Source organism: Pleuronectes platessa, chromosome 15 (assembly GCF_947347685.1).
Source record: "Pleuronectes platessa chromosome 15, fPlePla1.1, whole genome shotgun sequence".
NCBI classification, from domain to species: domain Eukaryota; kingdom Metazoa; phylum Chordata; class Actinopteri; order Pleuronectiformes; family Pleuronectidae; genus Pleuronectes; species Pleuronectes platessa.
Window position 1 is genome coordinate 5,413,818 of NC_070640.1, and position 13,133 is coordinate 5,426,950.

Below are 13,133 nucleotides of genomic sequence, written 5' to 3' on the forward strand. Positions count from 1 at the left end.
TGATTTAAAATAACGTAGAATATTTCAAATCAACTTCTCACTCTGCCACAAAGCAAAATTGTAATCAAATCTAAATACTTACCATCATAAATGAGTTAAAGGAAATATAGAATATAATAAAATAAAAGTTAACACATATCTACACAGGAATTGTAGATTGTAATGAAATAGATAACTGTGATTCACATCTTGTTGGCTACACTCCAGAGCCCCCAAACACCAAACAGCCACACATGCAGGAAAGGAGTTCCAGTAAGGAAGCAGTGAACGGACGACGCTGAAATGTAAAGGATTATTTTAAATGACGCAGGAGTCATTCATTTAAAATATGTTAAAAAACAAGTTCAACAGCCTGGTTAGCTTTAGTAGATAAACAAACTGTGCACTCCCAGAAATGTTTGCTTGTTCTCTGAAGACCCCAAAAACAAAACTTGTTTTTCCACCTGTTGATCGCTCTGTCCTTCTTATCAATCGATATTGGATAATTCGAATAAAGATCAATTTTAATCAGAGAATAGTTTATTCAAACATAGCCGTGTGTCTAGCAACCAATTCAGAAATCAGAAAATTCGGTTGAGTCAAATTAAATAACCCTGATTTGCAGATTCAAATGGGACAGAATAAAGATGACCAGTTGACTGGACATTACCCATGATAATCACCTATCGACGATTATTCTTATTATACCAAGACTCCGTAGAATTTCCTAATGTGATGTATTCTGGAAAAACTCTCAACCCTAAGTCCACTGTGTGAAAAGTTTCCTACTTCAAATTTATTAATTCACACCCCTCGATCTATTCAGTCTAGATCCGGCCTGAACTTTACTTTGACAGTATTTTTAGATCTGATAATTCATCGTCAAACAGCTACTTACAGTCTCACCTGGTTCTTTGTGCTGAATCACGGAGGTGTGTACGTGTCTATCTTCTTCCGCGAATGAGACTTTCAACAGCTCCTCCTCTCATTACATACCTCATGTCACTCAGATGGGAAGGTTCCTAAACCAGATGGATTATTCGGACACAGCCCTGGACATTTCACTCAGATGGGAAGGTTCCTAACCCAAATGGAGTATTCGGACACAGCCCTGGTCATGACACTCAGATGGGAAGGTTCCTAAGAAAGATTGAGTATTGGGACGCAGCCCTGGTCATTTCACTCAGATGGGAAGGTTCCTAAGCCAAATGGAGTATTGGGACGCAGCCTCCGCTTCAGAGCGTCAGTCGGTGACGTCACGGCCAAGCGTGTTTACATCGGGCTCATATCAGACAGCTCGAGTCTCCACCGGCAGTAAACATGGCCGCCACAGAGGTAACGTCTGTCCGCCGCTACCCGGGCGAAGCTAACGGTCAGCTAGCAGGTACATGTAAAGCGCTCCGTGTTGACCAAGTCTCTGTGTCTCTGTGTCCGCAGGGAAGCAAGCTGTGGGGGGGCCGCTTCGTGGGAGACACCGACCCAGTCATGGAGAAGTTCAACGCGTCCATCGCGTATGACCAGAGGATGTGGGACGCTGATGTCCGGGGGAGCAAGGCGTACGCGAGGGCTCTGGAGAAGGCAGAGCTGCTCACCGCCGAAGAGGTGAAGCAGATCCTGCCCGGGCTGGAGCAGGTAAACTCCCCGGAGAAAAATGCACACACACCCCGACGCAGGGCCTTCCCTCCCCGCTGGATCGATGGGGAGGGTGTCCCTGGCTGTCCCTCCAGTGTGGACTCCTGTAACAGCTGAAAATGTGCCTCTGTGATGCTGCTGCTGAACAATATCATCATGTTGATTTGATGTTATGGTGGACATCTGTTGAGGCTGAGCCTGGACCATGGGGCCTGGGACCACAGGACCATTGGGCCCTGGCCCAGGTTCCATATTTCACTCAATCCCTGATGTTGTGAATAGAGTTTTGGCGATACCGTTCTCCATCCATCCATTAAATACAGTTTGTCCACATGAGGGTCGACATAACGACATAACATCATACAGGGACAAACAACATAACGACACAGGGACAAACAACATAACAACCTGCAGGGACAAAGGACACACAGGGACAAAGACTACTCACACTCACTTTAAACATTTCCAGACAAGAACAATAAAGCAGGAGATTTTCTACTCAGTCACAACAACACAGAAACCTCTGGTGTGTTCCGGTGGTCCAGCACGCAGAGGCAGGACCGAACCACCAGCAGCTCTCCTGACATTCAAGTCTGTGTGTACGACACAGCATGATCATCCTGACACATTTTGTTTGTTTGTTGTTGTTTCATTTGTACGTCTGTCGCGTGTTATGATCGTCATCAACACACCCAGGATATCCTGCTGTTTTCTCACATAATCATAACAGTAATACATAAACACCATTACAGATATGTCTGTGATGATAAAGTTAAGGGATTATTGTTGTAACAACAAGATGTTTTTTTATTTTATAATCGAACAAATGTGGGTTATTTCTATATCTTTCTAACTAATAAGCATATATAAATAAAGGAGACCTATGTTTATATGTAAGAACAAGTCCATATGATACAAATGCTTGATACAAATTGATTTATATATATATAAAATGTTTTGTTCTTTTCAGATTTCTGAAGAGTGGTCTAAAGGTGTTTTTGTTATTAAACCTGGAGATGAAGATATTCATACTGCCAACGAGCGCAGACTCAAGGTGAGCGTCTCTGTAACTCTGCACAAGGGATTTCTAACAACCAGGCCTCCTGTTTGTTATTGTGATATCGAAGTCAGACAATCAGGAACACACACAATCATACTGGTGATGGACCAGTCTAAGCAATACGTATTCAGAGTAATAAGGTAACAAGTAAGAAAGACAGCCACAAACACAAAATAAATAACTGGAATACAATTAGATTCTGGCTGAGGAATTATATGTCAAAGTAAAATATCATAATCTTGGTTTTCTAACCTGCCAGAATATTTAAAAATCTACTGACATGTATTTTCTGTATTGCACCAGTACTGTATTTTATTTTGAGACAATCACATACATCAGACTACAGTGCATTAAGCCACTACAACACCCAGTTAGTGCACTGTTGCAAATTAAGTTTATTCCTAAAAACTACAATGCTCCACTTACATAAACAGTAAAAACTATAAAACTATATTTTCAAACAAGATAGTGTATTTTTGTTAATTTCCCTCAACATAAATACAAGATTCACAAATTGAATGTTTTGAATATGTGTGGGGTTTGGTAGAAAACAGTACCAGCCTCTATGAAAACCTCACCCGGATATAACAGGGGAAGTTGTAACCGGGAGAGACTAACACTATCATGCTTTAGCTCTTTTTATTGTAATTTACCTTGAAAACTTGAAAAACCTGATGGCTGTGGTAAGAGATGTCATAGTTCTGTGATTGGTTGTTTCCTCAGGAGCTGATTGGTGCTCCAGCGGGGAAGCTGCACACTGGCAGGAGCAGAAATGACCAGGTTTGTCTTCACGGGGTTAAAATTCAACTGACTGAAAGATCCTTCTGGGTTTCAGCCGGTGAGTTGTTTCAAAGGAAGGAGTAGCCCCTGAGGGCCGTGCTCTGTGTGTTTTGGTTGATCAGGTGGTGACTGACATGAGGCTGTGGCTGCGAGACGCCATCTCAACCCTCACGGAAGATGCCCTCCAGATGATCTCTACCATGGTGGAGCGGGCTGCAGCGTAAGCTTCCAACACACAGTCACGTGCAACCACTCACTCCTGCTGGCACCTGCACCCTCTTGAAGTTTGTCACCCCCTTCTGCCCCTCAGGGAAATCGACGTCCTGTTTCCCGGTTACACCCACATGCAAAGAGCTCAGCCAATCAGGTGGAGTCACTGGATTCTAAGGTGACTTTTACATAGATAAACTTCCTGTGCAGTGCACGTCTCCTGCCTTTATACCAAATATATCATATGTTGCTCAACGTCAGCCTCCTTTTTCTGTCTCCCCACATTGGAACCGCTCCTCAGTCACGCTGTTGCTCTGAGCAGAGATGTCGACCGGCTTCAGGAGATCAGGAGAAGAGTTAATATTTTACCTCTTGGAAGGTACACAGTGAGAACACACTCACCTGACACTGACTTCCACTCGCAGACATGATGGGTTAATAAGAATGTTTCTTCACTAGCGGTGCCATCGCTGGAACGCCGTTTGACATCGACAGGGAGCTACTGCGGAAAGGTTAGGCCACTTTGCCAAAACAGTAACCACAGAGTTTAAGACTTAAAAAGTCTATAACTTATATTTTATACATCAAATGACAATGTGCAACTTCAAATAGCTGTATGGGAAGTATTGGATAATTATCAAACAGAAGAGACATGGCTCTGTAAAAGGGAATTACATGTCTACACTTGTTTGTTCTCCGTTGCCTCTAAGTGGCCAAAAAACAAATCAATTGTTGCAGGTTAATAAAATACAACTTCTTCTTCTCTGAATCTGAATGCAGAGTTGGAGTTTGAGGACATCAGTCTAAACAGTATGGACGCCACGGGCCAAAGAGACTTTATTGGTAAGTAAACCACAAGCCAGGCAGCCATGTTTGACATGTTGAGATGACGTTACCTCTGCTTGAGTTGTCTAATGTTTGTGTTTCCTTGTGTGTGTTTCTTTAGTGGAGTTCTTGTTCTGGGCGTCGTTGTGTGTGACCCACCTCAGTAAGATGGCGGAGGACCTGCTGCTGTACAGCACAAAGGAGTTCTCCTTCATCACCCTGTCGGACGCCTACAGGTCAGTTGGCATTTTATTGCGCGAGGTACAGAAAAAATACGACCTCCACTAACAGGGTTTATATTTTCATCGCTGTTTGTCTGTCTAGTAGAAGGATCACGCAAAAACGACTAAAGCGATTTTATGTAATTTAAGTGAAAGATTGACTGTATTTGTGTTTTCCCTCCGTGTGTACCACTTTTCCGTGTTCCCTGTGTTTGTCCTCACCCTGACCTACGTTTTGTATGTGTGTGTTTGTGTGTGTAGCACAGGCAGCAGTCTGATGCCCCAGAAGAAGAACGCCGACAGTCTGGAGCTGATCAGGAGCAAAGCAGGTCGTGTCTTTGGTCAAGTAAGACTAAACATAGAAGTTCCTGAAGAGACCTTGTTACGAGGTCACGTTCTCATTAGCGTTTGTTAGCTAGCAGGATTTAGCTTAAACTCTTAACCAATTTCCATAATTAGGTGCTTAACTGCTTTCTCGTTAAATTTGTTAAACGTTTTTGCATTTGTTGAACCAGGCTTGTCTGTGTTTCAGTGTGCAGGGTTCATGATGACGCTGAAGGGCCTGCCCAGCACCTACAACAAAGACCTGCAGGTGGGAAAGTGTGTTTTTGTGCGTCTTTCGCTTCATGGGAAGAACTTTGTTTCTGAACATTGTCTTTGTGTTTGTTGTCCCTCTACAGGAGGACAAGGAGGCCATGTTTGACTGCTATGATACTGTGCATGCTGTGCTGCAGGTGACGACTGGAGTCATGTCAACTCTCAAGGTCTGAGATTCACTGTTAATCATTTTGACACCAACACTTCACCAAGCATTGGCTTCTCAGTTTTGCTGGCTCTCTGGAGTCTGCGTAGCCATAGCAGGGTTAATGTTTAAATGTAAACGTAGTACAATGGACTTGGAATAACACTCGAATCGTAACAGTGTTTTTTTATTCACGGTTCAAACCCTACGTTTTCTACAAAGATAATGCTGAAGATTTCTGAGACAAACTGACGATGATTTAGTTTCCACTGACGTTTCTTTTGTGTTTCAGATCAACCAGAGTGTGATGGAAGCGGCCCTCAGTCCTGACATGTTGGCTACAGATCTGGCCTACTACCTTGTGAGGAAGGGGGTGAGTACTTGAGAGATCTGTTGTGATGATTTGTTTCTGTGCTACTCTGTGTTACTTTGTGTTACTTTGTGTTACTTTGTGTTGCAGATGCCATTCAGAGAGGCCCATGGCGTCTCTGGTAAAGCTGTTTTTATGGCTGAGTCCAAAAGTATCGCACTGAACCAACTCACTGTGGAAGACCTGAGTGCTCTTAGGTGATTGTCTCTCTTTGTTACTCATACACACGTGCAACCTATAAGCATATCGATATATATTTAAAATGTGTACTTTCTTTCTCTCCTGTCTACCATGCAGCCATGATTTTTTACCAATGTTCTCCCTCTTCTTTTTCCTGATGTGTGTATCTGCTCTGTCATGTAGCCCGCTGTTTGGAAGCGATGTGTCCTCCGTGTGGGACTACAGGAGCAGTGTGGAGCAGTACAGCGCCCCCGGAGGCACAGCCAAGAGTAGCGTCCTTGCACAGGTGGAACACCTGAGGAACTGGATCAAGAAACTGAAAACAGTGACCTCGGCCAAGTAACACCTTGTATATTTGTATATCGGGTTTACTGATAATACGATAATGACGTATCAGACTGAGGTCAGGAAGAATTAGAAACCACGTTGCCTTTCAAACACCCACCCTTCTTCTTTTCAAGCAACCGTATTGACAGAGGAGTCAGTTGATCAGGCACAGAGAGCAAATGTTACAAAAGACCTGACTCGTGTAAACGTATTCGACAAATAAGGAATAAATGTTACTTGTGTTTTACAGCTTGATCCATCATTTGGTATCCATCAGATGGTTTCCTGTGTAGATCCACAGAGACACACACACATGCACATGATGGTGTCGTTTAATGGTTCAGAAAGGATCTGTGTATTTTTTTACAGCAGAGAAATTGATATAAAATTATTCATTAAAGTCAAATAGTTTAACATTATGGGTCTGAATAAGGTACAACTTCAAGGAGTGATCACTTTGTGATTCTGCTGATATTCAGTCCGTTATGGGTTTTATCCCTCAAATATATATGTTTATATATACCAGGTTGTAATGGCCATTTACAGTTTTTATTGTAAATCTGGTGCCACATTTCTCTACCGCACTCAAAGAAATTAATCATACGCAGGAGCAGAGAATAAATAGTTTGTCTGGCAAGGCATCACAGATATTTATTCACATTTAGAACTTATTCAGTTTTCTGACAAATAAACCAATGTAAAACAATGTACTCTGACTGGCACGAGAGGAGATCCACATATCAAGTAGCTACAAGACCGTGTGCTGCAAAGTGAGAAGCTGTGTTGTTATATTATCTGATTTAATTATTGACATTGTTGAGATATTTCGCTCAAAATCACCAAGTGAACCTCGGGGTGGTGCGTGCCCGGAGGGAAAGTCCTGGAGTCCGGGCAGTAGGTTCATGGTCTCAGATGCACGACAGACAAAATTAATTCTTTAAAAACATCTATAATGTAACTGCACATTAAGTGTTAGCTAATTTACCACTGCTAAATCAAACCAAATTTATTATTACTACAATCATCTCACTAGTCAGCTAATTTTTTGCAGGGAAAATAACAGCAAACAAAACATTAACTTTGCCCAATCATTTCTGTCACTCCCGCCAACATGGACTGTAAATAAAGATGGACGACATGACGGCTCCCCGGAAGTGAGGCCGAAGCGTCTTGATGGAGCGCCTGAATGTTAAAAGATGATAAATGGAACTTAGTAAGTTGAGGGTTAAAGATAAAGGTGGAGGATGTCCTACCTGGTACAGACTGTAAAGAGATTTGTGTAGTTATCACATGTATCTTCAAGTGTTGATGTTTCGGAAAAGTTTGGTTTTGATCAGTTATTTGATTCTATAAAAACAGGGGGAAACATAATGATTGGCAGCTGAGACTGACTCATGATTGGTCGAGCGCAAAATCGGCTCCGCCCCCTGATTACTGATCGATCTGGCTTCAAATGCCAACATCAGCACGGGGATGTTTTAGCTTTATTTCTGAATTTGAGGAAGTGGGATCATGTCGTCCATCTTTAATTACAATTTAGTAGCGTTTATATATTCAGTAGCATTCATTTAGTTTGATGAATAAACATTCACACTGACAGTTTGCTGCTACACTAACACACAGGTAAAAAGTTCCCTTTACACACATACTAACTTCTGCCACTGAGATCATCAGGTGTGTAATGTGCTGAGTCAGACTATCTGACCCGCTGTCATGAGCACAGCTGAGAGGACACAGAACCACGCGCTTGTCGGAGCAGCGGCGGCGGCGGCGGCGGCCATGGAGCGGTACACGACTCTGCCGTCCAGAGGCTGTGTGGGTCTGAAGATGTCCGTCATGGGCTGTCCGTTCCAGAACTGACACTGCTGAACTACTGCATCCAGCTGGAGGGAAGAATAGAAACAAGTTGACCTCACCACAGACTTTAGGCTTTTTAACTTTGCGGAACGTCTGCATACAATCAGAACCTATAAACATAATCAATCTATTGTCTAATTTAATCTAATAAACCATAGATCTAACAAGGCCAGATCCAACTCTTACTTCTCCTGAGATAGAAAGATTTGGCTTATGTAGTGCATGTTGCCTGGTTTGAGTATCTATACTTCCTATAGTCACTTTGTGAACACACACACTCCCACACACACATGGAGTTAACACTGTAACTGTACCAAGTGACACTTGCTCACCTGACGGCTGCTGATGGACAGGGTCCTGTGAAACACCGACCAGGCCACTGCCTGCTCGCACCCTGGAGTAGTCATGGAGCCCACATAGCGGTAGTAACTGTGCAGGTCCTTCTCAGACGGGATTATGTCACTGAGGCGAAAGTTTGGAATCACTGTGCTGCTGCCTTAACACAGAGCAGAAGTGTCAGATTAGGTCAAGTTAGGAATTTGGTCAAATTGTGCGATAGAGTGAAACATGGATCAAGTTTCCAGCTCCTACCGTTGTGCTGCACTCGGCCCAGAGCAGTTATCACCGTGTTCAAACTAGGATGGTCGTCTGCTGTTTCCTGTGAGGAGACGGTCAGCACTGTGACACAACCCTGAACCGTGTGAAAGTTAAAACATGTAGAAAACAGAGGTTGACCCCATCCCAACCCGTTACCTCAAACAGGAAGGCGAGCAGAGCGATACCCGCCATGTCGTGTTCTGCCTCTGCCAGAGAACCGTACGGCTCCTTGATGTGGACTATATGCAGCTGAACAGAGAGAGGGGGACAAGCCTGTAGTTTGCTGGTCTGTAGTACAGTCTGTGGTTTTCATATTGTGTCAGATTAATAAATAATGAGCAGTTGTAGTATGAATACATTCAAAATCTGTATTCCACCATCCCTCCAGACTAATATACCAATAGTGGTGAGTAGCTCCTACAGTAAAAAATATTGACTTTTCACTTTAATTATTTATAGGAAATCGATTTCATACTTTATAAATGCAGAGTTCAATATAATTCTCATGTTACACTGCTGCACTGTGAAGATAGACGTGCAAATTGCCTCAGGCTGCACAGGCTGAAAATGAGTTTGAATATATTTATCAGATAAATAAAAGAAAAAGAATCCACTTTACTTAAAGGAAACTTTCCCATTGAAACACAGCTTAACCACCAGTCTGAGAAACGTCCTCATGATAAAAATGTTTAATTCAATTCAACTCAAACACTAATACATGCCACTGTTAATGGCCTGCACTCGAGTACATCTCCTCTCACAGTTCCTGGTGCGTGTCCCTGTCTGATGCTTTCTCGTGAGGGCTGTACCTCCATGGGGAATCTCTCTCCGTCGATGGTGTGCTCTGATCCAGGTCTGCCGTTCCCCCCCCAGTGGAAGTGAAACTGGGCCGCTCTGTAGTGACCGGGGAGAGCGCCTCCTGTCAGCCGCACCGACTGTGGCAGGTGAAAGTGAGCTGCAGGGAGGAGACAGGTCAACAGGCACCTTTTCACAACCTCTCGCACATGGCCAAATCCCAGGTAATGGAATGATGGCACTTGGGTGATCTGCTGTTGTTTACCAGATCGGGGCCACAAACAGGCCATAGCGGTATATGTGAATGAGTTTTGTGCTATTCAGGGAACTGTAGGCTCACATCCGGATTACACCTTGCCTAGAGGACCGTATGTTTGCCAAAAAAGGACCCGCATTTGTTTTGGAATTTAGAATGTACTATTTTTATTTTATTTTTACGTTGGGCAGTCTTCTTGGGCCACAAGAATGGCCAGAAGTGCCGGAGCGTTGCCAGAAGTGTCCCACATCCGAATCCTGTCTGTTTTGTCTATTAAGGAGGATAAAGCAAACTTTTTTAATTACCTGAGTGCCCTTTGTTTTCCACCGTAATGTTGATTAAGTCGGTGTGGCCAATGAAGTTGAATGGTGGCAAGGCGCTGTTGACGTGCACCTTACTGGTCACGATGTTGATTGGTGACTGACGTAACCCCCCACAGCTGGGAAACTGAGCTGCCCAGTGGATGGGGTCTGAACAATACAAACAGAAGAGGCCACAAAATCAAATCTTGGACCGGACCACCTGAGTGTTACCTCGCGGACTGGCTCAGCGTGTGGTTTTCCAGTGGAACCAGTCTGAGTTGAGCAGGAACGCACCCTCTCTACATTCAGGGTTAAACTTAAAACGTTGCTCTTTGGATGAAGCTCAGGTGAGCAGCAAAATATCCAGTTCTTACCTCTGCATGTGTCATCACAGGAGTACTGGCTCTGGTAGCACCACTGACCTGCAGGGAACACACAGACAGACACATTCTTGAGGAATGCACTTAATGAATGAGTTAATTAATCGTTTCTCATATTCACGCTCTATTGGCCACAATGGGGTTGTTTTCCCAGTCAGAGATTTCAGCTGATCTGCTTATGTGTTTGTGTTGTGCAGTTGGACTTTGAGAAGGCTGAGCGGGCAAAGCACACACACGCACACACACACTAACACACACACACACACACACACACACACACACACACATTCACACATATTTCCAAGATAATGGTTATTTCTCACATTATATAAAGAGGATCTGAAAGCAGCTTTGTTAAGAAGCTTTATGTACCTAAACCAGATGTTGTACAAATACTGAAATATATACTACCTGGACTAAGCATTTTCCACCATTGACCGTACATAAAGATGACATAAGTGAAGCCAAATTATCTTGATCGCCCCCTGGTGGCTGGCTGCAGTTCAAGTCATTGTTGCAGATGGGACATGAACCTGACTAAACAGTTAGTTAAATAAAATTTTTCTCAAAGATGGGTTTTATTCAGTCCCCTCAACATGCTGTGTTCTTTTCCTCCACATCCATTATTATCTGAGAAATCAATAAAATGCTGCAAAACGCAAAAAAAACCATTTATTTTTATTCCGGAATCCTCTCCTTGGTCTGGATCTGATTTTGCACCAGAATATAATTTGTTCTTTCCTGACCCATATCACATCCTTCCACTAAGTTTAGGTGTTGTTGTGTAATCTTGCTCACGAACAAACAAATGAGGGTGTAAAGAAAGAAGCCACCCTGATAATTTGAACAAGTCTCTTTGTTGTGTTGTGATTACTCTGATTTGTTTTCAGTGGGAAGTGAACGTCTGGCTCAGAAATAAACAAAGAACCACTTCATTGGCTTCACACTACTGAACACGTCCATCCAACAGGTGCTGGGGAAGTCACTTGTGAGTCTTGGGCTGTGGTTGTGTATTGTATTCACTGATGTGAATGGAGCTCCGGTGTGTGACTCCACTGTGGGAATGAGCAGTGCGACAGAGAACCATTTAGCTAATATAGGAACGCAGATTAACCCCACAATGCCGTGCTTTGAGAGGGGACATCAGTTCTCACCAGCTGAGAACAATGCACATCAGGTGGAGGTTGGCTTTACTCCACCTGGCTCCCGCACCTGTGCCAAACCCAGTTGTGCGGAAAAAGGCACGAATACACAAACTTTACTCTTTTATTTTGAATCATCCCCTCTTCTTTTCTTTGTATTTCCTCGTCAATTTTCCAATGAGCCAAAATCTGAAAGAATTTCACCCCTTGAATGAATCTGTTTATATTTCTCCTCAGAAGCTGTAGAAGCTCTGTGGATGAATTTAAATCTGTTTTTAGCAAAAGTTAGATAGATATTGCTGTATAACTAAAATTAGTGAGTCAAGGTATTACTATGTCCACTTGAAATAAGCAACGGCAATCAATAACATTACAGATTAATCGATCAACAGAAAAACAGTTGATCTATTTTAATAAAACATTAAAACCTCTCAGTTAAGCAGAATTAGCTGCTTTTAAGTTTTGACACATTTTCCACAGTTTTTTTTTGTTGACAAACCACTTGATAGATTTAGAGAAATTCACCAGCAGAAAAATAAACTGCAGTTCAAAAATGTTCTTGTTGACTTATCCCACAATTGCCCAGAAGCAAACATGAGAACCAGACTGAAGTCAGGGATAATGTGCATATCTTTATGCTGCAGATATTTATTTCTCTTCTTTTCTACTGTGTTAATTATCTTGTTCAAGTCTCTTCTCGGTTTTCACGTTATGTTCTCCAGCTGAAAGGCTTTTCCAGCTTAACAAGTCACATTCACAAAGACCGAACTGACCGAAATGCTGCAACAGTCTCTTCATTATTAATAATTTCAAGTTTAAAACCTGAAATAAGTAGCAGGGTGTGTGTGCATGGCAGAGGTGTGTGTATGTGTGTGTGTGTGTGTGTGTGTGTGTGTGTCCTACCTGTGGACGGAGAGAGGAGAGAAAGCAGAGTCAGGAGGTAGAATGTAAAACCCATGATCATGAGCAGCACAATGACCAGAGACTGAGTTTCAAACTGCCTTCACATTCTGACCCTTCAGCATTTGAGGGTGGGAGGGAAACTTCTATGAGGAGTTGCGTGTGTCTGTGTGTGTGTACTTGTGACGTGTGAGTCTTTGTGAGACCAATATGGGCAGATGCGGAGCGAGGACTTTTTGGCCTCACCTTTTTGTTTGAGGGTAAAGACTCAGTTTTGTGGTCTGGGGTAAAATCCGGTTAATATTAGATTAAGGATCTGGGTCAGAAGTACAAGGTTGTGTGTGTGTGGTCCCAGTATTATGTTGTGGGGACATAATACTGTTTTAACAGTATTATGGGGACTTGTTTTCCTTATGGGGTCTTAATTGTCCCCATAATGTGATTGTTAAAACAGTGAGGCTTAGGTTCCACCTAGGTTAAAGTTAGCTTACGGTTAGTTAAGTTTAGGGTTAAACAAGTAATAACTATGTGTAAGGTCAGAGTAAGTGTCCTTGAAATCATTACAAGTCAAAGTATGT

General features: G+C 42.8%; 2 protein-coding genes across 2 annotated transcripts; one reads left to right on the top strand and one right to left on the bottom strand.

Annotated features, from left to right (window-relative positions):
* The first annotated feature begins 1,159 nt into the window (after window positions 1–1,159).
* On the top strand, window positions 1,160–6,573 carry asl (argininosuccinate lyase). Its single transcript, XM_053442329.1, has 16 exons — window positions 1,160–1,314; window positions 1,417–1,611; window positions 2,582–2,665; window positions 3,395–3,451; window positions 3,574–3,671; window positions 3,762–3,839; window positions 3,963–4,040; window positions 4,121–4,173; window positions 4,442–4,504; window positions 4,608–4,722; window positions 4,969–5,053; window positions 5,240–5,299; window positions 5,388–5,471; window positions 5,742–5,822; window positions 5,910–6,016; window positions 6,183–6,573. Exons 1-16 carry the CDS (start codon window positions 1,300–1,302, stop codon window positions 6,340–6,342), a joined length of 1,413 nt encoding a protein of 470 aa, XP_053298304.1. The 5' UTR covers window positions 1,160–1,299; the 3' UTR covers window positions 6,343–6,573.
* Window positions 6,574–8,017: 1,444 nt separating this feature from the next.
* On the bottom strand, window positions 8,018–10,937 carry ca4c (carbonic anhydrase IV c). Its single transcript, XM_053442021.1, has 8 exons — window positions 10,925–10,937; window positions 10,508–10,555; window positions 10,137–10,301; window positions 9,590–9,735; window positions 8,937–9,029; window positions 8,775–8,841; window positions 8,516–8,679; window positions 8,018–8,209 (listed from the first exon to the last, which is right to left on the bottom strand). The coding sequence occupies exons 1-8, from the start codon at window positions 10,935–10,937 to the stop codon at window positions 8,018–8,020; spliced, it is 888 nt and encodes a 295-aa protein (XP_053297996.1).
* Window positions 10,938–13,133: the final 2,196 nt, after the last annotated feature.